A 24,096-nucleotide genomic window follows, 5' to 3' on the forward strand; every position below is an offset into this window, starting at 1 on the left:
GATAGCAGCCTTAATCATCCTCAACATTGGAAAGTGGAAGGAAAGGAAAGGGACGGGGGGGTTGCTGCCAGCTTGAAGTATGCTTTTAGACCCTAAATTACAATTGAACCCTCTTCCCCAAAGAAAAATTATCCTTGCATGCGATGGAGCACTAAATGGAAGAGCCCTTGGGACAGAACACTTAATACAGTAAATGGAAGCAAGAGACAAGCAGGGAGAAGTTCCTGCGTCTCTTGGAAGCTATTCAAAACATCCCAGCAATGGTTGCATTACTGCAGACACAGAAGTGGGGGGAAAGCCCGCTGTTACACTCCAATTAATGTGTGTAGATAGTGCAGACGTGATTTATAGTTTATTTTTCGGCTCTGCTGTGCTGACAAACGAGCTTCCAGCCGCCTCTGGCACGCAACAGATAATGCGTGCAGCTCAAGCACATCATGAAAGGCTTCTGAGCTCCTGAAGAGGGTTTGGCTGCGGCTCAGGTCTCTGTGACCGGCTCCCTTTCTCCTGCACTCATGCCTTCATAAAGACGTCTTTCAAAGCAGCAAAGCCCTTTCAGGGGTTCTAATATCACATGTATAATACCACTTTTCAACATGAGAGTTGATGTACTTATGAAAACGTCAAGCATCATTTGGAAATTCTTGAGATATTATGGGCCCTTTTTCTTTAAGTGGCTGACTGCAGCTGCATTTTGGATATTTTCAGAAAACAGATTTACCTCTCTGACAGGTGCAGTGGTTGGAGAGGTATTCAGATGTTTTAGCAGTAAAGTAGCAACACCGTTGTGCAGGAAATACTCTGCTACAAGTAGAAGTCCAGCATTCAAATCTAACTAAAGTAAAAGCGAAATGATATTTGCATAAAATAGGCCTACTCGCAAAGCACCAAAAGTTGCAAACTCATTATGCAGAATGAGCCCTTCTACATTCATTTAAATTATATTATTGGATTATAATTGTATATGAATTAGGTTGCTCATCATCAATTTAATTTAAGTTTATGTGCAGCTCACATTAACCTTTTTATAAACTGCTAGCTTAACCTATACAAAATCCAAATGTCCTGATTTATATTCTGACATAATCTGAATGTGCAAAGTAACACAGTATACAGTGAATAAAAAAGGTATCATATTTACCACTTCTACTCCAAAATAAATTGGAGTTTATAAACTTCACACACTGCTGGTACTCTAATGACTCAATTTGACCCAAAATGTGGTCAGTAAACACATATATCAGAAATAATCCTGCACTCTGGTGTGTTTGTTCCAGCCTCAGATGCCAGCAGTCGATCAAAATCTCGGCTCAACTGCAGCAATATTTCAATACTGCAAAAAAAAAAAAAATGGAGTAAAAAAACCTTTAAGACCCTAAACCACCACCCCTCCCTGCCGCCTGTCGCTGGCTATTTCTCTGACTCTCATATGAAACACTTCTGACGTTAAACACCTGTTAACTTTTATGTCTTGTGAGAGGAGTGGCTGAATGGGGGAGCATTATGTTCAGCGCTGGCCAAATCCCCAGTAGAGGAAAGACCCCTCCCCGTGCAGAGAGGCAGGATCCTGCGAGGTTCCCAGCAACAGTTACCTCGATTCCAGTTGACAGCTGCGTGAAACCACCGTCTCTCCGGCTCTCTGCAGCGGCCCTCAGAGGCAGAGTGAGGGGATGTGAGGGGGCTTATGTTGTTGGTGTCCTGTATCAAACTCACTTTCTCTTTCACATTTTAGATGCTGAAGTGAGGCCGGTGCCAGAATACACATGACCTGTACTTACCATCATGAAGAGCCTCTGACTGTACTGTCATGTTCAGGTACTTGAACTTTACTTACACATAATACTTCATACTTCTACTCCACTACAGTTTCGAGGCAGATATCATACTTTTAACTCCCCTAAATGTATCAGATTATTCAAAGAGAATATAATTAACAAATGATTAAATATTATGATAGATGAAGCTACCATCATTATAAAAAGTATTAACCCCACCTTAGCTGCAACAAATGTGATTCATTTGATTGAAAATTAGATAACGCTCAGAGCATTGGCATAAAAACACATCTTTGCTGGAGAATGCTGTGAAACGTTGATCCCAATATGAATGGCTGCAACCAATGAACATTTGCATTATCAATTCATTCGTTGAGTGTTCCCTCATTTGTTTAGGTGTCAATGAAATGCAAAAAAGATGGGAAAAGGTATCACGAGAGCAAATGAGCAAATCCTCAAGAAACTAGCCAACAGGAAATGTTTATAATTTTCACAACAAAAATAGTTGACTTATTGTTTAATTCATTGTCTGTAGCACTGATGGATGCTGGTCTTGTGAGATATGTTGTATTATTTGATAAATACATTTCTATTGTAGATTATTCGGTTAAATCTGAGTTAATATTGTTTTTGAATGAAAACTTTAGCTGAATTATCTAGTTAATCTATAGATTACATTATTGACTGATGGACTGTGTATAAGGGGACTAGGAGCAACCTAATGATAAAGGGTAGATAGACAGAGAAGTTGAAACATTTGTTATTGTTTGTGATTGAGAGCCGCCACTTCTTTCTCTACAGAATGTGTAGGTAGAGTACATTCAAAGCAACCTAAAATCAGGTCAACACGTGTCCAGATTTGTGCTTCAGCAGCAGTTTTAAAGATATATGTTGGATATTAACTTGTGTTGCTGCTTTCTCTAACTTTCTAGATTCTTGCTGTGAGGTCCCCGCTGAGCTGAAACCTCATACATAAAACATGCTGCCAATAAATCGCTCTAATGTGCCTCAAACTGCTGATACTCAGCACTAGAAACCTGCTTGGCAAATGCAGAAAATCATTTTTGGACTACAATGCAAACGACATATAATAAAATGACGTCTTAAGTGGCTCCAATTGGCATCGGTGAGTGAAAGGAGCGCTGTTTGTGTGCCAGGCCTGGTGGCTAAATGAAACGAGAGTTAATATTTTAAGGCTTGGATTGCAGCACCAGGAAATACCTGGGAGAGGTACACCTTTCAGGAATCAGATTTAGCAAATCCACAGGAATGGTTGGAAAACTTTACCCGAGAAGTCTCTTTCCGTAACATCTCTCCGGGCTTTCTGGATCCCGTAAGTTCAGGTGCGATTAAAGCCTCCTAACGTGTTAATGATGGTGGAATATTTCATCCTGAGTTTGTCAGTTTTATCCCCCATTAGCAGCCAGGAATGTGCTCTCCTCTTCTCCGCTAAGAGGCGATTGGTTTCTGTCTTCGGCTATTTACACATTTACAGACAGCACATCCATTTAGGAAACACAGGCGATAACGCTCGAGACATAACAAGGGGGTATAAATCAAAAATGTGCAATGTTTTATCTTTTCATAAACAAATGCTTTAGATTGTCAGACGCTAATCTTTGAAAAACAGAAGCAACGCAGTTTAGGGATTACTTCAGAGGTTGTTTTGGAAAAGTGGAAATCTATGAGCTCTGTAATTTAAGCATATTCCAGAAATTAACATGTTTTAATGTTTTAACAACCACATCCATGAATTAACCACAGAAGTGTAAAAAGGAAAAAGTGATACCTTACTTTAAAATAGGTATGTATATTTATAATTACTTACCACAGATAGCTTGAAACAGTGAAAAAAGGAAGGGAAGCAATATTAGGTATTTTTACATTTATAAAAAAATGTCTTTACATTGACAGGTAGGCAACATCTAACACCATTATATTGATATACAGTTAACAAAATACACATAACTAGATCACATGAGTTTGACACCAACAAACTGTTCTTTGTTACACTTGTGTCATGAAGTAGATTCAGTTCATAAAGTCACTGTTCGAGGTTTTTCCTGTCTGATGCTAATACTGGCGTTATTTAAAAACAAACTAATACGTGTCCCTTACCGTGTGAAAAGTATAAAAAAACACATCTTAAAAAAGACTGGGAGGGAAAACCTCTCCTTTCATTCACAGAATGAATATTGAAAAACTCCCAATGAATGCTAAGACGCTTCACGATGATTTCTATGTAAGTGTTTGAATTTACACAAAGTCCCAGCAGGAACGGAGATTTGAACCTCTTTACCTGAAGGTAGGACTGGGCTGCTGTTAGGCCTGAGATTGGGCTGGAACACTCTGACTCGCTGGGCATTACTGAATAAACGGTGGGATGATGAAGTCTGATGCAAACCATATGGGCGTAGTGCGGTAGAAGGTATTCTGGGGGGATTCCCGCACAGATCCTCAGGTTTACACACAACCATCAGATTAATACTATCCAGAGCTTTTCAATATCTGCAGTCAGTGAAGCAGAAACGTCTCGACATGCTAACGGACTGCAGAGACCCTCTGACCCCCCCGGCAACAGAACGGACTTTAATAATATGGAGTGCAGCGAAAACGCCGCCGGGGCAAACAGAAAGTCTGAGATTTTAGCGTTTGGCTCTCTTGGACGGGGGCTCCTCTGATTTCTGTCCTCCCCGCGTCCGCACAGCAGGGGGGCTGGCCTCCCGTTTGCGGCCCCCCTTCACTGCTGCTGCTGCTGCCTGGCCCCTCGTCCCGCTGCAGGAGGGAAACAAGGAACAAGTGTCAGGCCGTTTGTCTAAAGACTCATATGTAGGCCCTGGGAGATGTGTCTCAGTGCACTTGTTTGCAGTGAAGGAATACTTGTTATTGCAACTCTTTTCACGAACAACTCTAGACGGGGCCGGACTTGGTGGGTCCACATTCACTTAAATAGAGAAAATGTGCATGAGACAGATTTCTAAAAGACCCATTTAGACTTTAATTTAGTCTGAGGTCAAAGACAGAGTAAGGAACATTTCTGACTAAATCTTCATGGGGAAAAACAATGGGTGGAATTGGAAGAAAGATGTTCTCAGGGATGTAATTAAAACAAATAATAATACTGTAGTAATGTGAATTAATCATCTCATTTCTTACCTTATATAAAGCAACTGATAGTGTATCTTTGTTGAAGAAACAGGGATATTGTTTTTGTAAAACTTAAAAAATAGATAAAATGTTTAAGTGAGAGGAATTAGGCATTGTGTGTATTATAGTCGTTACACAGTTATAAGTCTATATTCAGTGTATAAAAAGTCAAATGGAAAAAGTGAGACTACTTTTGAGGTTTCTATCATTTTGAGTTTTTTTTTTAGGTTTTCTATCATTTAACATGACTTACATGTATTAAAGAGCATATTAAGTACACAAGCCTCTCACCTGAAATACTGGATTAATAAATAAAAAATACTGTTTATTTTATCAAATTATTAAAAACGTTACAAGTTCTTTTGATCCTATAGCTTACCTGCAATGCCCAATGTTTGATACACAACAGAGGCCATTCAGAAGTATGTCTTATTTGGGGAGGTATTAACTTAAAAGCTATTTAGAATTTCCGGGAAAGCTTTAGCTCTAATGTTGTCTTTCTCAGCGGCGACCTCATAGCGCTCAGTTTTGGTCGGATCCCTCAGAGGAACTCACCGTGTGCCAGCTGCGCTCTCCTCTTGGCCGTTCTGTCGGTTCGCCCGGGTGGATGGTTTACTCGGCTTGTTCCTGAGGAGCAATAAAAACAAATATGAAACATAGTGCTAAATCTCCCCCCCCCCCCCCTCACGCTTTCATTGAACAGGATGTGACACTAGTGATGATGCCTGCTGGGTGTTTCAGAGAGTAAACATTCAGCGCTAAAACAAGCCTTTCATCTCCACAGAGAGTCTCATCACTGCGACCGCACGATATCAAAGACGGGTTATTAAATGGATTTAACAGCATGTGTTTTGTGACAAGCGATTTTTAAAAAGACTTAATTGGTCTCATTCAATTCTAATGACTTGCTTTAACTGCAATTACCAAATAAGGATGTTACAGTACAGTTTGAATGACGTGGTACGTATGTTGTTGTTATTGTGGTGCGTTTGTGTCCGTGTTCAATTACTTCTCGGCCTCCAGGCGAGCTGCAGATCGCGTCGTTGCTCTCCTTGCGTTTCTTTTGTCTCCGTCTTCTTTATCCCCTTCATCGTCCTCCTCCTCATCATCATCATTCTGCTCGCTCTCGTCTGCCTTTCCTTCCTTTTTATCTGTGGGTTAGGATGACAATAGATTCTAAATGATGTATTTTATTGCCAAGTCAACAGATTGTAGGAACTCATCCATAACATTAAGACAAGAAACACCTATGTACTTGCTAGTGTAAAGCTTAGAATGATAATGAGTATTAATAAGAACAAAGTAACAATCATTTGACTTTGTTTTTGTTTGTTTTGTTAGATAAAGCTTTTAATCTCCTCACCTGGATCCTCGGGGGCTGCCGCTGACTTTGACGGCCGTCCCCTCCGACCGGTTCTCTTTGGAGTCGCCTCCTGGTCCTCCTCTTCAACCTGGATAAAAAACAACAAATATTAAAGTCCTGACGTCTGATCAGAGTTTGGAAAAGATTGGGGGAATGAGATATGAGCAGTGCAGAGTCAAAAGGTAAGAAGTTCCACGCTTTTTAAGTTCTGCGAGAGTGAATGATGCACATACAGTGTTAACAACATACAGGTGAATGTTTAAAGGCCTGAGCGGACAACATACATCGTCTGGTTTCTTCTCGCTGCAGATCTCCTCTTCACTCTCTGCCTGGCTCGCTGCAGGGGAAAAAACTGGAAGAAGATACAAAACAACAACTTTAATGATCAAAGTAACTCATTTTCATTCTAAAAGGAGGGCTTTTTTTTATAACGCACATTTCAGCAACAAGGCAATTCAACATGAGGTGCCAAGAAAACACTGTACAAAAGGACATTCATATTCAGTTTAATAAATGAAATAAGTATCCAGGCTAGGGCTGCTTGATTATGGAAAAAATCATAATCTCGATTATTTGGGTCAATCATTGATATCACGATTATTAAAAACGATTATCCATTTACTTTGAAAACAAGAATTTATTGAAAAGAAACATTTTAACAGTATGTTTTTAACAGTTGATTACCCTGAACTTTAATTATAATTCAACTGAAAAACCAATAAAAAAAAAATTGTTTTATTTCGATTATGTTGTTTTCATAATCAAAATTGCGATTAAAATACGATTAATTGAGCAGCCCTAATTCAGGCCTTGTGTTTTTTTTTTTAGATACAGTATACAAGGACCTTTGCTAAAATGACAGACTAATGATTTATCTTGGATGTGCGTGCTTTCTCACCACTGCCGTCTTCAGGTTGTTCACTTGGTTCCTGTTGACTGGAGTCATTCTTCTCCTCCTCTTCAGCCTGAGTTTCCTGTAAAAGGATCATTCAAATACACATTTAGACACATACAAAGTTAAAGGTAGGGTAGGGAAGAATGGAGAAACCAGCTCGAGTGCGCTAGAATTTGAAAATACACAGCCGAAAAAAAAATCTGCCCCTTCCTTCAGACTTCCTTACAGAGCCCCTCCTCCAACACACACGAACGCGCACATGACCAATGAGGGCACGAGATAAGTTTGTGCACAGATGGAAGGCTGACAGGCAGGTAGGCCATCCAATCATTTTAGCCAGCTAAAATGATTGGTCGTGCTTTTTACAGCGCCACGGCTTCCAGAGATAAAAATTGTTATGTATTTATTGTCAAAGCATTTAATGTATTCATTGCTATCGGGATGTTAAGAGCATTCCATGGAATATAACAAAAAGTGTTTCTGAAGTGAATTACCTATCCCACCTTTAAGTAAATACAGAATTAGATGGAGGAATTGCAGACCAGGAGACAGCGAAGGTTTTAATCCACAAATACGTCAAAACTCACCTCCACAGATTCCTCCGTATCCTCGGACCTCTTCCTCTTCACCGCTGGTTTACCTGGGATGGAAACATGATGAAATATGTATCCTATCATCTCTCTCACATACAGGGAACACCCTGAAAATATTTTGTTTTGTTTAACTCATAGCAACGCAGCCAGCATTCCCCCACGTCTACTACCAATGCCAACATACTCAATCAAACTATTTGACAGGCTTTTAGCGGTGATGACAGCAAAATGAAACGTGGTTTACTTTCAACATCATGCTATGAAATGTTCCAGTTAGCTGTTGAGGTTTGGCTCACTTATTCTTTTAGCTTGCATGTAGCCACACCTCGCCAGAAAGTTATTCACCATTCATAGCAGGCACAGTGGTGTCAGTCATTTAAAGAAAAGGGACAACAAAACACAAAAAAGACTTGAACGTACGTGTGGCGTCTTTGGAGTCGGAGCTTCCTGCAACGGCAGATTCTTCTGGAACAGTCGACGGCAGAGCAACTTGACTTCCTCGCCGTGTTAATTTCCTCGGTCCACTTTCTTCTTCTGTTGCCTGCAGATTTGAAAAGATATTGTGAAAAACAAGATGAAAATTCAGATACAGTGAAATATTGCTTATTTTGTTGGTGGGCTCAATCATCAGAAATGAAAAAAGTGTATGTAAAAAGTAGAATTTTTCGAACATCAGGTTTTGTTGCCTTATTTGAATCCATTTATATACAAAGGCATTCTCTTAACTTTTATTTTATTGATCAATTTATATTGTGGAATTGTACTTTTCCCTAAATGTAGCTCCTTTTGTTCAATGTTTAGACTGTGTACAACAATTAATTGGCTGTCTACCAGTTGTCCTTCCTGCAGCGGTCAGACTATACAAACAGCACAGCCGCTAGTTGATTATATTATATCATAACTTAGTACTCTTTTTTTAAATGCATGTCACATATTTAACATATGTAACATTAAGCTGTCTGTGGCTCTTTTTCCTGCTGTAACCACGCACATTGCCCCTCCGTGGGACTAATAAAGGTATTCTGATTCTGATGTCTTGTAAAGCACTTAGTAACTTAGTTTTGAAAGTGGAAAAGACAAAGTTCATTATTATTATTATCATTATAATTATTATTAATGTACATTTCTGTTAACGTACCTCTTCTGTCTCGGTGCTCTTCTCGTCTTTGTTCTCCTCATTCTTCTGATTATCTGAGGTTGGAAAAAGAACACAAAAGAAAACTCAAATTAATCAATATTTTGAACACTTTTTAGCTGCACTAGCTTAGAGAAGGACATACAACTGAACCCTTTATAGTATTTTTATTATAGCTTATTTGGTACCACTTTACAATAAGACTACCCTTATAAAGGGTTTACGAATAGTTTGTAATTCATTTATTAATATTAAGTTGTGAACACTTTATAAATCATTAATAAGCTTTTATAAGACATGAGATAACCAGGGCAACTGTGACCGGTTGCTTGCCAAATAGTGAGCCCACTGTTGGAGCTATATATATATATATCTCTTTATATTATTTAATAGTTTAACATTTATTTTCTTGCTGTTTATTATTATTTATCATTTATTTATATGTATTCTTAGTTAGCTTCATAAGTTAAAGTAGTTTCTATGCTTTTATTTTGAAGGCATGTTTTGGGCACTGGGTGATTAGAGCACCTGATGTAATTGTATATATTGGAGACAAGGGGTGGTGGGAGCCAGAGCACTAGTAGGCAAACGGTTTTTTATCAGGGTATGTCAAGCCACACAAGCGAAAGCCATAGGAAAGGCTTAAGGAAAGATATATAGGAAACCTGTTCATTGTATTTTGTTATAGGAATAAAATGTACAACGGAGAATCTTGTCTGGACCTGGATCATTGCCCTGCGTAAGATCCGCTAACTAGTGCCTCAGCGGCTGTATTATTTTAAGTTAATTATCTGTTTTATTTCTATATGATTTTGGCCGCTACACCCACATTTATCTGTACTGCTAAGAAATGGTAGTAACTCATTAATAAATGGTGATTTGTTTCACACTTTACAATAAGGCTCCTTTTGGCAGTTATAAATGTTAGTAACTCATAAATAAATGGTCATAAAGAGAGTACATATGCCGGGCCCCTAAGTGGCGCTGTAGTCCTACCACAAAAGCAGCGAAGAACACTTCCCGCACATGGTTGCCCTTCTGTTTATTCTCCGCTGTGGCTCTTTTTCTCCCTCCCAGAGGCAAGCGTTCGCTCCTGCTGTATATCTCTCCGGTCCACCAGCAGATGAAAAACACCCACCTCTCCGCCTCTTCCAAGGGACGAGGGGACCGTGCGGCAGAGTTTCCGTTAACATTTTTTTTCACCGGTCAACATGTCCGTTAAAGTTTAAATGTTTCGGATAAAATTAGAAAAGTGCCTTCTTTGTTATTTATTGAGCTTTAAAACAAATTGATTTCCTCCCCCTCTATATATATATATATATATATGGGGAGAGGCGGGGCTATTGCTTCAACGTTATCAGGAAATGATCCAATAGGCGTAAACACGGAGCCGTTTGCCCCCCCAGAGTGTTTTGTTTGCAGATCTACCCACCTTCGGACCCGTTATTGTTATCGTTTTATGAGTTTCCATTTCGGCCTCGTGTGGCCGAACCATATTATATGATAGAGAACTGTAGCGGATACGACCGTTACCGTTCTCGTGTGGCTAGGGCCCAAGTCATCTTGCCAAATAGTGAGCCTGTGTTGATGTATGCTGGTTTATAAATGGTTCTTAATGATTAATGTGTTTACAACCTAATTATAAACCCTTTATGAATCCTTTATAAGGGTAGTCTTATTGTAAAGTGGTACCGCTTCGGTAAATCAATATTGTGCAACAGTGTTCCTCAGGAATACATTTTTTAAAACATTCAAATTATATTTTCCAGATCCTGATATCTTGACTCAACTTGAATATTTTGGCTAGTGCATTATATCAATGAACTGATATTGCACAATGACCAGGAAGAACAGTTCTCTTTAAAAGTGAAATCCTAGATCAGACGTTAACAACAATTGTGTTTGCTGATTTGAAATCTTACCAGCAGAGGTGGGTTCCTTAGCAGCCGCTCCTGAGCGCCTCCTCCCGCGGCTCGGGGTCTCCTCTGGTTTCTCAGGTTCTTTAGGTTGCTCCTTCTCGGCCTCCTCGCTGGTTTTGGATGATCGACCCCTGCGAGGCGTCCTGACCTCCACAACCTTCTCCTGGTCCGTTTCCTGAAGGTAACAAGAATCCATGTGTGTAGTCAAAATAAACGTATACAGAAGTCAATTCAAGAAAGGTTTTGAACCCCCCAAAAAACACACATTGCACCAATTTCATAATTACATGGTGGTTTTAGGGAAAAAGGCTGTGTTTACCTCAACAGACGGTTGCTCTTTACTTTCATTTTCATCCCTCTCATCACCTGATCAGGAACAGAAAACAGGTGAACACATGAAACTCATCCCAAAGGCAGATACATTTTAGTAAGTGCGCTCTTCAGTGGAATCAAAATGTTATTTACTGACTGGATATAAATTTAAAAAGGTTCCTATTTAGTTGGATAGCTCATAACCGGCAGTGGCTCTGTCAGTAGGGGCTTGGACTGTGAGCCGTAGGGCCGTAGGGTCGCCGGTTCAAGTCCCCGACCAGACCTAAAATATGGTGATTCATCCCTCCCTATTCTCTCTTAAAACATTAATTTAACCTTATCAATTGACCAACTTATCATTGCAACTCTAATGTCTTAAGATAAATGTTTAGTTTTTCAGATGTAATGAAAGTATAAAATCTTCGCCAGAAACTTTGAGAATTATAGGCGTTGAATCTTGAAAAGTGGGCGAGGAAAGAAAATCTCACCAGATTCCTTCACTGCGGCAACTTTCTGAGTGGACAGCTTTCGCTTACGTCTTCCTCGTCCCTCCGTCTTCTCTTCCTACGACACAAAATAAGAGGTTAGGACACTGCGTCCACACCTACATTTATCAAATCTGTAACGCAGCGTCCACACGGCGGCGTGCGTTGAAGCTTGCCGGTGGGCGTGTCTGAAACTCGACCAACAACCAATCACATGAATCTCCCGCCCCCGACACACAAGCACCCGGTTTGATTGGCTAGAGCTTGTACTGGCATATGATTTGATTGGCTGACGCTTCCGTCGAGCAAACCGACGGAACCACAATACAGTTCGGCAAAGCGTGACGTCACCCCATTCAAAGTGGACGGGCCGTAAGAGCCACATTGTACACAAACTGTTGCATTACCTTTTCTGACAGATCTGACCCCTTCTCATCTTCCTGGCTGTCTGTACTGGAGACATTACCTGAAAACACAAACAAAAATGACTGACCGACAGTAGAGGAGTTGATGACACATGAAAGCCATGTTCTGGAGTCCGATTTTTCTAACTGTAAATATCTTATTTAAAGGCAGCTGTTGAGGAAAAAAATGGTATGATACAAAAGTCACATGACTCACTAATTTGTTTGACCAGTACGGACTGACCCACTGATCCACTTTCTCTGATCTCCTCAGTCTTCTGCGGTGCATTGTGTTCCATCTGGATATCATTTACAGATCAACAAAAGGATTTGGATCAGATAATATCATTACATTACATTGCATTGCATTTAGCTGACACTTTTTCGACCAAGAAGATACAAACTTCAAGAAAACAGAATCATATAAGTACATCAGGTTTCGTAGAGCCAAAAAATTTCAAGTGCTACTCAACTGGCTTTAGATAAGACAGTCCTTTATTAGTATATAAGTGTTTTGTTAGTGTATTGCTCGAAGTGGAGTTGAAAGAGATGAGATTCTGCGCCGGAAGATGTGTAAGCTTTCTGCTGTCCTGATGTCAGAGGCGAAGTCTCTCCCTTTCCGGTGGACCTCCGTCGGACCTTATTTCAGAAAAATTATGTATTGAAGTCAATGGCGAGAGAAAAGTTATCTTTCGATCCCGTTTCAATTTGTGCCACGATTTACACATATGATGTCTGTCAATTTAAAAGATAATTTTGCAAGTAACAAAAACAAATGTTTTGCCGTAAAACTTTGAAGTAAGACTTTTGTGTGAAACCACTCAATGAACTACATCTCTGGTCTCGCACAACAACACACGTCACCAAGATGGCCGTCACTACTGTCTTACCAAACAAGGGATTGACTACCCTCACCGTCACCACAATGAAACACGTCCAGAAGAATGTCATGCAAAGCTGCCTGCCTGATCTTTTTAATGTTCAACGTTAACATTTGTGCAGATAGCATGAAGTAGAATAGATCCCCGATGCTAATGTAGCGTTAGCATGTCTCCCCGGGGGCATCCAGGCTTAAACGGATTACTATAGAATGATCACACCGGTGTAACAGTACTCTTCAAAGGGTTCACGAAATATGACTACTACTCTTACTGTTTAACATTTTGGGTTACTTAAAGGGGACCTATCATGCAAAATGCACCTTTGTACTTCTTGTATACATGAATATGTGTCCCCGGTGTGTCAGGGAACTCAACAAGTGTCAGAAAACACAAACCTCTCTCTTTTCCACCATACCCAAAATCTCTAAAAACGGGTCTTTAACGGATCTGATACAGACTGATCCAGATTTGAAAATGGCTTGACATCAGTGACGAGGAGCTCCGCCTATAGGGCCAAATGAGGCATGGCTAAAATGCATGATCTGTTTGGTATTTTGAAAAAGAAAACGTATAAATATACCTTATATAGGTATAGCCCTACAATATATTATTCAAATATAGCATGATAGGTCTCCTTTAATGTTACTTCATGTTAAGGCTTATACAAATGACAAGGCTAAGGCTGTAATGCTAACTAACGTGCTCACTTACGCGACTCTGGGATTTGTAGTCTTTCTAGTTGTGTGTTTTTCTTATATTTCAACAGTTTTACAACAAACTGTGACTTTTTTGACATAGAAATTATTTTTTAAGATTGACCAACATCATATGTGAAATTCATGGCACAATTCAAACGGGATCGAAAGATACGTTCTCTCTCTCCATTGACTTCAATACATTATTAAGTAGAGACTTCGCCTCTGAGCTCATTCCACCATTTTGGAGCCAGGATAGCAAACCGACGTGTTTTTGCTGATGGGAGCTTGGGTCCCCCTCGCAGTGCGGGTGCAGCGAGCCGCTTGGCTGATGCAGAGCGGAGCAGGGGGAAATGTTACAGGTTGTTTACATCTGAACAGAGTGAGCGTGACGGAGGCGAACACTTACAGTTTGTAGACTCTTTTCTGTGACAACGTTTCCTTCCTCCACTGTCTTACTCTCAGCTTCACCTGGTGGAGAAAAGAAGCAGTGTTAAAGATATTGCTTACAGTATTAAGAATGTCTGTCAAAGTTAGATGAGAAAACATCTTACTATGATCTACATCCATCTTTTCCTGGTCGTCATCAGCTACCACTTCCTTGGCCTGTTTCACAATAGATAAATGAGTTTGGTTTTGTTTACAATTAAACAATGTAAACAAATAAAATGTATTCCTGGTACCTCACCTTCGGGCTCGTCTTTGTGTCTACAACCTCTGCACTCTCAGTTTGCTCTAAAATAACGGTAGCATGAAAAGTTAACAGTCAGATTAAGACAACACATCTTTGACTTTTTTACAAGAATGTTTTCAAGCACTCACCTTGTTCAGTGGAAACTTCTGAGACTTGTTCAGTGGAAACTTCTGAGACTTGTTCAGTGGATACTTCTGAGACTTGTTCAGTGGATACTTCTGAGACTTGTTCAGTGCATACTTCTGAGACTTGTTCAGTGGATACTTCTGAGACTTGTTCAGTGGATACTTCTGAAACTTGTTCGGTGGATACTTCTGAGACTTGTTCGGTGGATACTTCTGAGACTTGTTCGGTGGATACTTCTGAGACTTGTTCAGTGGATACTTCTGAGACTTGTTCAGTGGATACTTCTGAGACTTGTTCAGTAGGAATATCTGAGACTTGTTCAGTAGGAATATCTGAGACTTGTTCAGTGGTATCAACTGCAGTAGTGCTTTCATCTGTTGTTTCTCCAACTTCTTCTGACACTAAAGTACCAGCATCTGAAATATCGTAGACAGTCAAATTAAATGAAAGAGCATCGTCAGGCTGAAACACAGTTGATAGTCAAAAAGGTATTTTACCAAACGACAAACTGAGTGGTAATCATTATAGTAAAACGTTTACTTTCGTTGGTAGTTGATGCTGCTGCCGGTGCCGTGTTTCCATCTAGCTGCTTCTCAGGAATTTGAGTTGTTTTAGCTTCATCCATATTTGAAATAGATTGATTTGAAGTAGTTTCATCGTCCTGTGTAGAAGCAAAATTGTGATTTTCCAAAGCACAATAACACCTTATAAAATGATACTTTGAAAAGTAGTAGAAATGTACCAGGTCATTTGAAAATAGTCCAAAAGGAGCAAATGAAAACCAAAGGAAGAATGTTTTTATCCATAAACAGCAAAAAAAAAAAGGCAACTTAATTGTACAATGTGGAGAATGCTCTTACCTGTGGAGCAGGAGAGTCCTTTCCCACATCCTTTTCTTTCTCTGAACACTCCGACACATCTGTAAGAGAAAAATATTTCTATTTAGGAAACCTCCCGATATGTTTATGTAGTAAATAATGCACACATTTTCCCACACTGTTCTGTATTTACCTGCAGTGCTTGGTTCCTCAACGAAAGCAGCTGGAGACGGCTCAACGACAGCAGCTGGAGACGGCTCAGCTTCAGCAGCCGTTTGCTCTTTTGGTTCAGCTTCAGGACTTTCCTCCAGTTGTCGGGCCGTCTGACTTTCCTTTGGTGCCTCCCCTTTATTCGGGGGAATTATTTTGGAGGCACCTTTAGGATCCATGGACAGCAGAGTGAGAGCGGCCTCCTTCATCAGATCAGCGTCCTGCAGGAGGGTCTCCGGCTCCTCGTGGGGGAGTCTGGCCTCGGCTGAAGCACAGACGTCCATGAGAGCCAGCAGGGCGTCGGCCTCGGCGGGCAGGACGGGGATCTCGCTGAGTCGGGACTCAATGTCGCCCTCGGGGGGCTCGGGGGTGATGTCGCTCAGTGCGTCGCAGGTATCGTCTGAGTAGGGGGTGGTGACGGGGTCCGAGTCGGTGCTGGTTTCCTGGAGAAGGGAAGGTTTCTTCGGCTGCTCCTCTGCGTCGAGTGAGGACACTGAAGACTTTGAAGATTTGTCTTCTCTGGGGGTTTTCTTCTCCTCCTCGTTATCGTCTGTCTTTTCTGGGACTTTGTCTTTCTTCTCTGTTTTTTTCTTTGCAGTCTTGATTTCAGATTTCTCCTGGGGAAGCTCCTCTGAAACCTTTGGCTGTTCCTTTACCTCTTTTCTCTTCTCCTTTGACGCCTCAGGTTTTGCTGCTGAACTTTGAACTTTATTATCCGTCTTCGATAACGATGGAGTCTTTGTTTCCTCTTTAGATTTTGATTTAGATTTATCCACGGTTCTAACTTTTTCTGTGGGCTTGACCCTTTTCGAATCTTTGTCCATCTCAGAGCCAGACTTGATTGATCTCTGGCTGTCTTGATCTGCTTTGCTCTTCTCCTTCTCGCTGTCTTTACCTTCAGTTTTAGATTTGGCTTTGTCTCCTGGCCTGTTCTCAGTGTGGCTCTTTGACCTTTTCAGGACTTCCTTTGAGGGTTTATCTTTCCTTTTGCTGCTGTCGGACCCCGGCTCCAGGTCTGACCGGTCCTCAGAAGAGCCGGCAGAATCGTGGCGAAGCAGCTGCTTGAATTCACTTTTCGCTGAAGCTTTCTCTCCCTTGACCTTGTCTTTACCCTTATCCCTTATTTTGTCCTTCTCTGTTTTAACAGTATCAATAGATGGAGCTCTTGCCTTCTTGACAGCAGCATCTTTAGGACCCTCCTCTGCCACAGCTTCTGACGACTTCCCCTCTCTTGTAGTCCCGGCCATTTTCTTCTCACTTTTAATCTTAGGCTTCTTCTCCCCTTTGTCTTCAGAGGACACTTTAACAGCTTCCTTCTGCTGAGATTCCTCTGCCTGCTGTTCTGATTTTTTCTCCTGCTTTTGTTTGAGTTTGAAACGTTCATCTGACAAGCTGCGTTCTTTGTCTTTGCGTTCTTTAGGGTGAAGTTCCTTACGGGACAACCGATCAAATTTCCCACTGGTGCGTGGTTTGAGAGTCTCTTGGGAACCTTGCTCCAGCTCCAGGATGAAGGAGTGTGTCCGGCTTTTTTCTGAGAGCTTTTTGGGTTCACTGGAGTCTTCCGAGACGCTGCCGCTCACCCTTCTGTTCCACTCATCACCCGAAGCTGATTCGGATAGGTTTCTCATTAATTTTGGTTGTGGAGGCTTTAAAGGTGTAGGTCTCGATTCCTGATATTAAAAAAAACAAAACAAGAAGGACGCATGTTACATCTCAGCAATCCTGCTCCCTATGATATAATTAAGCAATAGCTCACGACAGGCCGTGGTATATGCTCATTATATCACAGCTAAGGGGCGTGGTTCGGCCCGACGCGAAGCAGCAATTAGTGATGGGAATTATGGCTCTTTGAAGGGAAAATAAGCGAAATAATCACCAGGATAATGATTGACTGTATTGCCAGACCTAATTTCAATAATCTTCTTTGTAAACATGACACAAGGTGGCGCCATATCCATGTCAGTGAATGTACTACTTTGAATTTAGCCTCTGTATGTGTTAAGTAAATAAAGTTGTCTTGCCTTGAATGAAATTCACGCAACTCTTTACCAATGACTGAGCCTCCGTGCAGTGAGTGATGGCGAAGACCGGAAGTACTCGGGCTCACACCCAGCCGCCGGAAGTTGATAGACGTCATCTTGTGCAACTAGCCTATTCATTATGTTAAACCTTCAAAAGTATCTAGATATCCCTGCCCTAATGCCAAAGGAACTGCACACTGAATATGTTTTGACGTTTGATGTCTATGTCTGGACCGTTGCGTCAAAAAGGTTTTGCTTTTCAGCCCAACGGTATACTGTTTTTCTCAGACGCGGAGGGATACTGACTTGTTGTGAAAAGTAACTTACAATTCTACCCGTGGAATACGCTCAGTATATCACGGCTAAGAACCAATCAGATTGCTTGATTTGACTTGTCCGTTTTATAACAGGGTATATGCAGGAATCCTGAAGTCAAATGTAATTCCTTTTAAGACCCTTTCCATACGTTTTAAGACCTCATCGCTGCGAGTTTTAACCGGTTACATTGGCGACACGTTACCTCACATTGACTATATACAGTATTGATTGTCCTTCCTCCTTATCTTCCAACCATTTGGACGCAAACTTGCATTTCCCCCATAACGATGTTGTTTAACAACCGGCGTAAACGGAGCTTTGCGCGCTATCAAGCAGTGAGCGTGAGATGTCCTGTTCAGATGACGTCAAATCCAACGGGATGCCATAAATAAACTACACAGAATCACACTACACACCTACGCAATGATTACATTCAGGCAGACTGTAGAATACAACCTCTTTGGACAATTTATATACTTATTGAAAACAAGCTACAACATGTAATACCTTGGAAAATGCCGTTTAATACTTTTTAATAGCCGTAACTTTTTGCTAAATTGATTGATCAACTTTTAATACTTTATAAGACCCCGCGGTCACCCTGGATAATCAGTTTTATTCATGAAGTCTTTCACATACCGATTTCTTGGATCCTTCCGTATCTCCTCTCTTTCTGCTTGAAACATCTCCATCTTTCCTGAAGGGAGAAATCATTGAATGCATTTATATATTGTGTCAACTTTAATATTTGGTTCTTTTGTTTATTATCAGCAGCGTTAACTACCTTGAGTCTAGCTTCCTCTTCCTGTTGAGAGCCATTTTTTTCTCCAGAACTTTCCTTTCCTTGCGAGCCTCTTTGGCTCTGGGGAGGTTCTGCATTTTCTGATCTGTAGAGGAAACAAAGCCTGATAAATGGTAGTTCTCAGTTTGGAGGAACATAAAAACAAGATTTTATTAAAACGTAAGATGAAAGTACCTTGTTCTTCGGCCTGTGCTGCTTTCTGTTTACGCCTCTCTTCCATTCGCTCTCTGTTCTGTTGTCTCTTGAGCAGCCTTTCCTCTTTGTCCTTTGCCTATGAGAGAAAGGTTGAAAGACAAAAATGACAGAAAACTTCATTTAAAACAATTCTGCGTTGTTTTAAAGCTCACGATCAACTTATTTGCCAAGTAAAGCCTTTGATTTAACTGTAAAAGCAGTAAAGCAAAGATGCTCTGCTAACGCCATGCCTTCAATGTCAACATTAATAACTCACCACAGATTTCCTTCGTTCTTCCACAGTGACTTCATCATCCGAGTCGCTATAGTAACGGGAGTAAAGGAAGGGCTTGTGAACGTAGGCCTTGCGGCGAGGTTTGCGCTCCACTTCTTCTGCGTCTGTCGGCTTCTTCTCTGCATTCTCATCTTGATCTGAGGCAAGATACACAAAAACATGAGACTCTAAAATAGAGACAGGGTTGAAAATGCAATGTTTGGTAGTAGCGACCACAATTAACAAAGTGATGAAGGAGACCATCTGATGGAAGCTCCCCCTCCTCAGAAGAGTCCGACAGCCCGTCGTCTTCACTTTGTTCCTCGAATGACGACAGGTCGCTGGTGTGGACGGAGCTCACTGTGATGTCACTCAGCCCGTCCAGGTCCGAGTCCTCCAAAAAGTATTCTGCAGGGCAAAGATACATCAATATTTAAACTCAAATCCAGCAAAAACTGCAATTCCTACTGACATATAAATGGTTAGCATTGAGGTTTTCATACATTGATATGCCTTGAACCTTTTGTTATCTGCTGTAATAACTCATATAAGGAAATAAATAGTAACAACACAACAGCAGTGCATCAAATATCCACAAAAAGTCCTCGTTTTCCAAAATGTAATTATTATTATTATGTTACTCAAGTTCAGTGGATTGTCTATTGCGTTAGGCATACAGATGTTTGCACCATACACATCTGGACAATGAGAGAATTGTTTTATAAGTTCTAAAAGAAAATCTTTGAATTCTCTCTACTAGGAAATCCAGAAAATGCCCATCACAGTTTCTTAAAAAGGTCCTTTTTAAATTATACACCCAATGATGCAAAACCATAACAATATATTAATTTTACAATGACATAAAACTAGATAAAAGTAGAAAACCTTCGTATTTTCACGACAGTTAGTTTTCTGTCGCTGGACTACTACTCAACTAATCATTTCTGCTTGAACTTTTGTCTACCCGAAAAAAAATGAATATAAAAACCCTGAATACTAACACGTGGTTTTATCAAGATATATTATGCATGCTGACTAAATCACAGTAAAACAGGAAGTACCTACAGAGAGAACAACAGCTCACCTTCTTTAATCCTCTCCCTGGCTTTCTGCTTATCCTGACTTGGGGATTTCAGAAGATCTTCATCCTGCTTCTCCTCCGTGGGTTTCCCAGTTGTTTGGCTTGCAGCTTTATCCTTCTCCTCTTCGGTCTGTTCCAGAGTTCCTGACTCCTCCTCTTCCATCTTCACCTCCTCTATTAACCCCTCTTTTGCCAGATCCACCTCTTCCTGCGTGTCCTCCGTCTTCACTTCTAGAGCCTGAACCTCTGAAGCCAGCTCCTCTTCCTCGTCCTCATGGTGGCTGTCCCCTTCCTCAACAATACACATGTCCTGCTCGCCCTCCTCCCCCATCATGGGCTCATCTCTACGTCCTCTGTCGGTGCTCGCCCTCACGCTGGCCTCATGGTTTAGAGAGGTTATGGTGTCCAGGATGGACATGGCGTTGCTGGCTGCCGTGGTAGTTGGAGCAGATGACGAGGCTGTAAAAAATATAATGTTGCATTTTAACTATGTAAGTGTGATCCTTTTTTATTTTAATTGTCTCCTAATATACTATTTTTAGGTCTCAGATATATATAAAAATATAAAAAACATGTCTATGAAGTGTTTTGCTCAAAATACCAAATTGATCACCCATTCTAGCCATGCCTCTTAGAAACTAAAAATAAAAAGAGATGGGGGGGGCTTTTTTACACATACTCTCTCCAGTACAGCGTTAGCTCTGAATGTTAGCGATGCTTGCTAATGTAAACAAAGATCATATTACTTCCAAAACACGTCGCACATTGTTTCTGATAGCAACGTTTCTGATACGGCCGTGGGTCTAAAGCCAACCCACATCTCCGATATTACATCACATCGGCAGCAAATCTGGATCAGCTCCGTTGTACCCCCGTTTTTAGAGATATGGGTACGGAGGAAAAGACAGAGGGTTTTGTTTTCTGTGACTTTGTGAGTTCCCTGGCACACCGGGGACACATATTTATGTATAAAAGACAAAGATAGGAGACAGTTAACTTTTGTGAGAAATTCCTCATTTTGTTTATCATGGTTGACTGATGGATCAAAAGCGGTGCACCTTGCTCAGGAATGCTGCTCTCTGGTTTGATCTCAGCTGAAGGCGGTGGTGGCGGCGGCTCCTCCTCCGAGCAGCTGCCAGGGAACAGAAACTGACGAACCACCCTCTCCACCTGCGGCCTGAAGATATGGTTGACTTTGGGATCCACCGTCTGGGCCACAATCCTGTCCACCCCCTGCTCCAGCATCCCAGATCTAAGAGGAACAGTTTCATTTTCTAAGTAAAACTAGTTTAAAACAACATAACGCAAAAAATACATAGCCATTCCTGAAAAGTATAAGCAAAAGCTGATTTAAATAATAGAAGGTGGAACATGTATAATTCTCCTTTCTCACTCACTGCAGCACAAGTTGTCTGATGTTGTTTCTCAGCTGGTTCTTGTTCAAATGAGGGCTCCATGTGTGGTTAGAAAGGTGATTGGACACAAAGTTGTCCACTCTTTGTTTCAGGTTCAAGTAAGCTGGCTGCAGGAGAAGAAAAAAACAACATGATCACAGTGGAGAAGCTACTTTTGCATGTTTACTAAATACTTACTTCTCTTTTAGTATATAAAATGTCAGCTTAAGTGGTTAACTTATCTTCTGAAGTAGCTACTGGTATAGTAAAATACATTAAATTGTAGTAAGAAAATAGTTAGTGTTCGGTCTGTGTTGTTTTAACAGCAAATGTGAAAGTCAGCTGCCAAATTGCAACAAGCAACTAAACTTATAGTCCTTCATATTGTCCTTTTACATCCTTTGTCAAATTGGTATCAGTTGACCAGAAAGTGTCAGTAGCATGTCTGATATAAACCCCACAATAATGTAAATACAAATTGTTTATCATAGAGGTCTAACTTGACCTTCTCATCAATATGTAACATGAGTGATTGTGTGTTACTGTTGCAACAACACATTCATATGTACTTATTCTGTATCATAACAATGCTCAGTGGCATTTATTGTACTTTTTCAACCTCATTAAAACTACAGGAACATTTATTACATTTAAAGTTTTAACAAAATTAATGGACGAAATTGATTTGGTTGATTGTCAAAAACAAATAACACAACTATGCCTTCCCAAATAAAACCCTAAGAGGGATGAAATTATGTGAAGTACACTACTTAAACACAATGTTTTACTACTTTGTACTTCCACTCCTACAACTACAATTCAGAGGTAACACTTTACTCCACTACATTTATTAAGTACCTTTAATTACTTTCGATAGATTTTGTTTTATGAAGTGAAATATAGACAACACTTAAATAAGACTTTAGTTACACCTGGAGTAACATTCAAAAGCTACCTAACATTTAACAATTGTGATAAACACATGAATGCATCACTCATTAGAACCAACACATAAACAATATGTTATAATAATATGAGCCAATCTGCATAATGAGTACTTTTAGTGTTGGTACTTTAAGTATACTTGTTGTACTTTAACTTGAGTAACATGTTGAATACAAGAGTCTTACTTGTCCTAGACTGTGGTATTTCTACTTTTAATTAAGTATATGATCTGAGTACTTCTTCCACCTACAGTGAGGAGTAGCTTTGGTGACCCAATACAGATATCTACTATCAATGTACCCTAAAAAAGATTCGCATGTTGACGTTACATTACCAGTTATATAAGACAGTAAACAGTTACACATTATTAGACGTTATGACTGTTTCCTTACCTTTGTGTCAACGTCTGCCAGGCAGTCCCTCCTGAACTGGTCGAAGAGACCCTGAGTTTTTAAATGATTGACGATCATGGAGACCAGCTGTGGGTCTCCGGGCGGTAAACCTGCCATGTCTGAATCTAGTAAGCGTTATCTTGCACTCGGTTAAATTAAATTAGGCAATAATGACAACCACATGAGGATATATCCGACTTGAACGGCCCAGGCTTCTGTTGTGGTTTGTGCAGTTCGAAGCGGGTTTGAACCGGAAAGAGAAAAACGGTTGGCTTCCACTGAACCGGAAATGCTTTGAAAGGGATGGCTTGCTTACCTAAATAAAAGCTTGTCAATTACATTTTCCGTGAAACGAGTTAATTACCGCTTTATTTTGCACACATGCCTGAAACCAATTTCCATGATAGTTTATAAAAGTCAATGTCGGAAATGGTCTTGATTCAGCGTTATGGTCTTGTATATATCCTTGTTGAACTCAATGGTTGAATGACTAAAGGGAAATTAGTTATTTATTGTTATTTGGCGACATCCAGTGGTTTGAATGATTATTGTAGCAAGAATAATCCACATTTCATTTACACATTCACTCATTAATAGATTTGTTTTTAATTGAATAAGGTAAACAAAACTTGTGATATTATGAACTGATCTACTAAAAATTAAATTGTCTCAGAAGTTAGCGAGGCTAAGTAACGAATAATTGTGTGTGCTTTCAAGGTATATCATTGTAACCTTGCAAGGTGATTGGCTCTGCCCATTGTTAGTCGCGGCGTGATTGGCTCAGGTCCACTCTACATTGGATAACGAGTGTATAGATTGGATGATGATATTGGGAATTGAATTTTGACAGAACAAAAAAGATTCTGGCAGCGGTGGGATTTGAATCCACGCCTCCGAAGAGACTGGAGCCTTAATCCAGCGCCTTAGACCGCTTGGCGTGATCAAATGAGATTTTGAAGAAAAATGCCACATTATCAGATTGTGTTGCAATTACGTAACAATGATTTAAATGTTATGAATTACTTTTCACAGTTGAGACAATTCTTCAGTCTTATCCATCTTTAAGGAAATCTCACCTACACATTATTATGTGAGCATTTGTGTGTTCCCGTAACAGTCAGTAAATGGTTGCAAATTACCTACAAGGAAGTTATACAGAGAGGTTTTACTCTTGAAGCTTTATGAAAATGTTTTTCAGGATAGGCTTATAATGGGCCAGAATCTCAGCGAATCCCTTACACCA

General features: G+C 40.4%; 1 protein-coding gene across 1 annotated transcript; it reads right to left on the minus strand.

Annotated features, from left to right (window-relative positions):
* Window positions 1-3,645: 3,645 nt before the first annotated feature.
* On the minus strand, window positions 3,646-23,126 carry bod1l1 (biorientation of chromosomes in cell division 1-like 1). The gene is made up of 30 exons (XM_079672805.1): window positions 22,854-23,126; window positions 21,520-21,644; window positions 21,181-21,374; window positions 20,126-20,581; window positions 19,303-19,449; window positions 19,045-19,199; window positions 18,768-18,864; window positions 18,576-18,678; window positions 18,431-18,488; window positions 15,436-17,122; window positions 15,285-15,343; window positions 14,965-15,085; window positions 14,427-14,840; window positions 14,293-14,339; window positions 14,159-14,210; window positions 14,014-14,075; window positions 12,246-12,327; window positions 12,032-12,090; window positions 11,628-11,703; window positions 11,147-11,193; window positions 10,831-11,002; window positions 8,912-8,964; window positions 8,194-8,314; window positions 7,768-7,820; window positions 7,184-7,259; window positions 6,570-6,637; window positions 6,286-6,373; window positions 5,932-6,073; window positions 5,478-5,549; window positions 3,646-4,550 (listed from the first exon to the last, which is right to left on the minus strand). The coding sequence occupies exons 1-30, from the start codon at window positions 22,968-22,970 to the stop codon at window positions 4,421-4,423; spliced, it is 5,133 nt and encodes a 1,710-aa protein (XP_079528931.1). The 5' UTR covers window positions 22,971-23,126; the 3' UTR covers window positions 3,646-4,420.
* Window positions 23,127-24,096: the final 970 nt, after the last annotated feature.

This window comes from Notothenia rossii (assembly GCF_949606895.1).
Source record: "Notothenia rossii genome assembly, chromosome: 3".
NCBI lineage: Eukaryota > Metazoa > Chordata > Actinopteri > Perciformes > Nototheniidae > Notothenia > Notothenia rossii.

Coding starts and splice junctions, on each gene's coding strand:
- bod1l1 (XM_079672805.1), bottom strand. CDS start 22,970: ATGGCAGGTTTACCGCCCGGAGACCCACAGCTGGTCTCCATGATCGTC. Junction 8,315..8,911: donor AGAGCACCGAGACAGAAGAG/GTACGTTAACAG, acceptor TCAAATCTGCAG/GCAACAGAAGAAGAAAGTGG. Junction 5,550..5,931: donor GCTCGCCTGGAGGCCGAGAA/GTAATTGAACAC, acceptor ATTGCTCCTCAG/GAACAAGCCGAGTAAACCAT.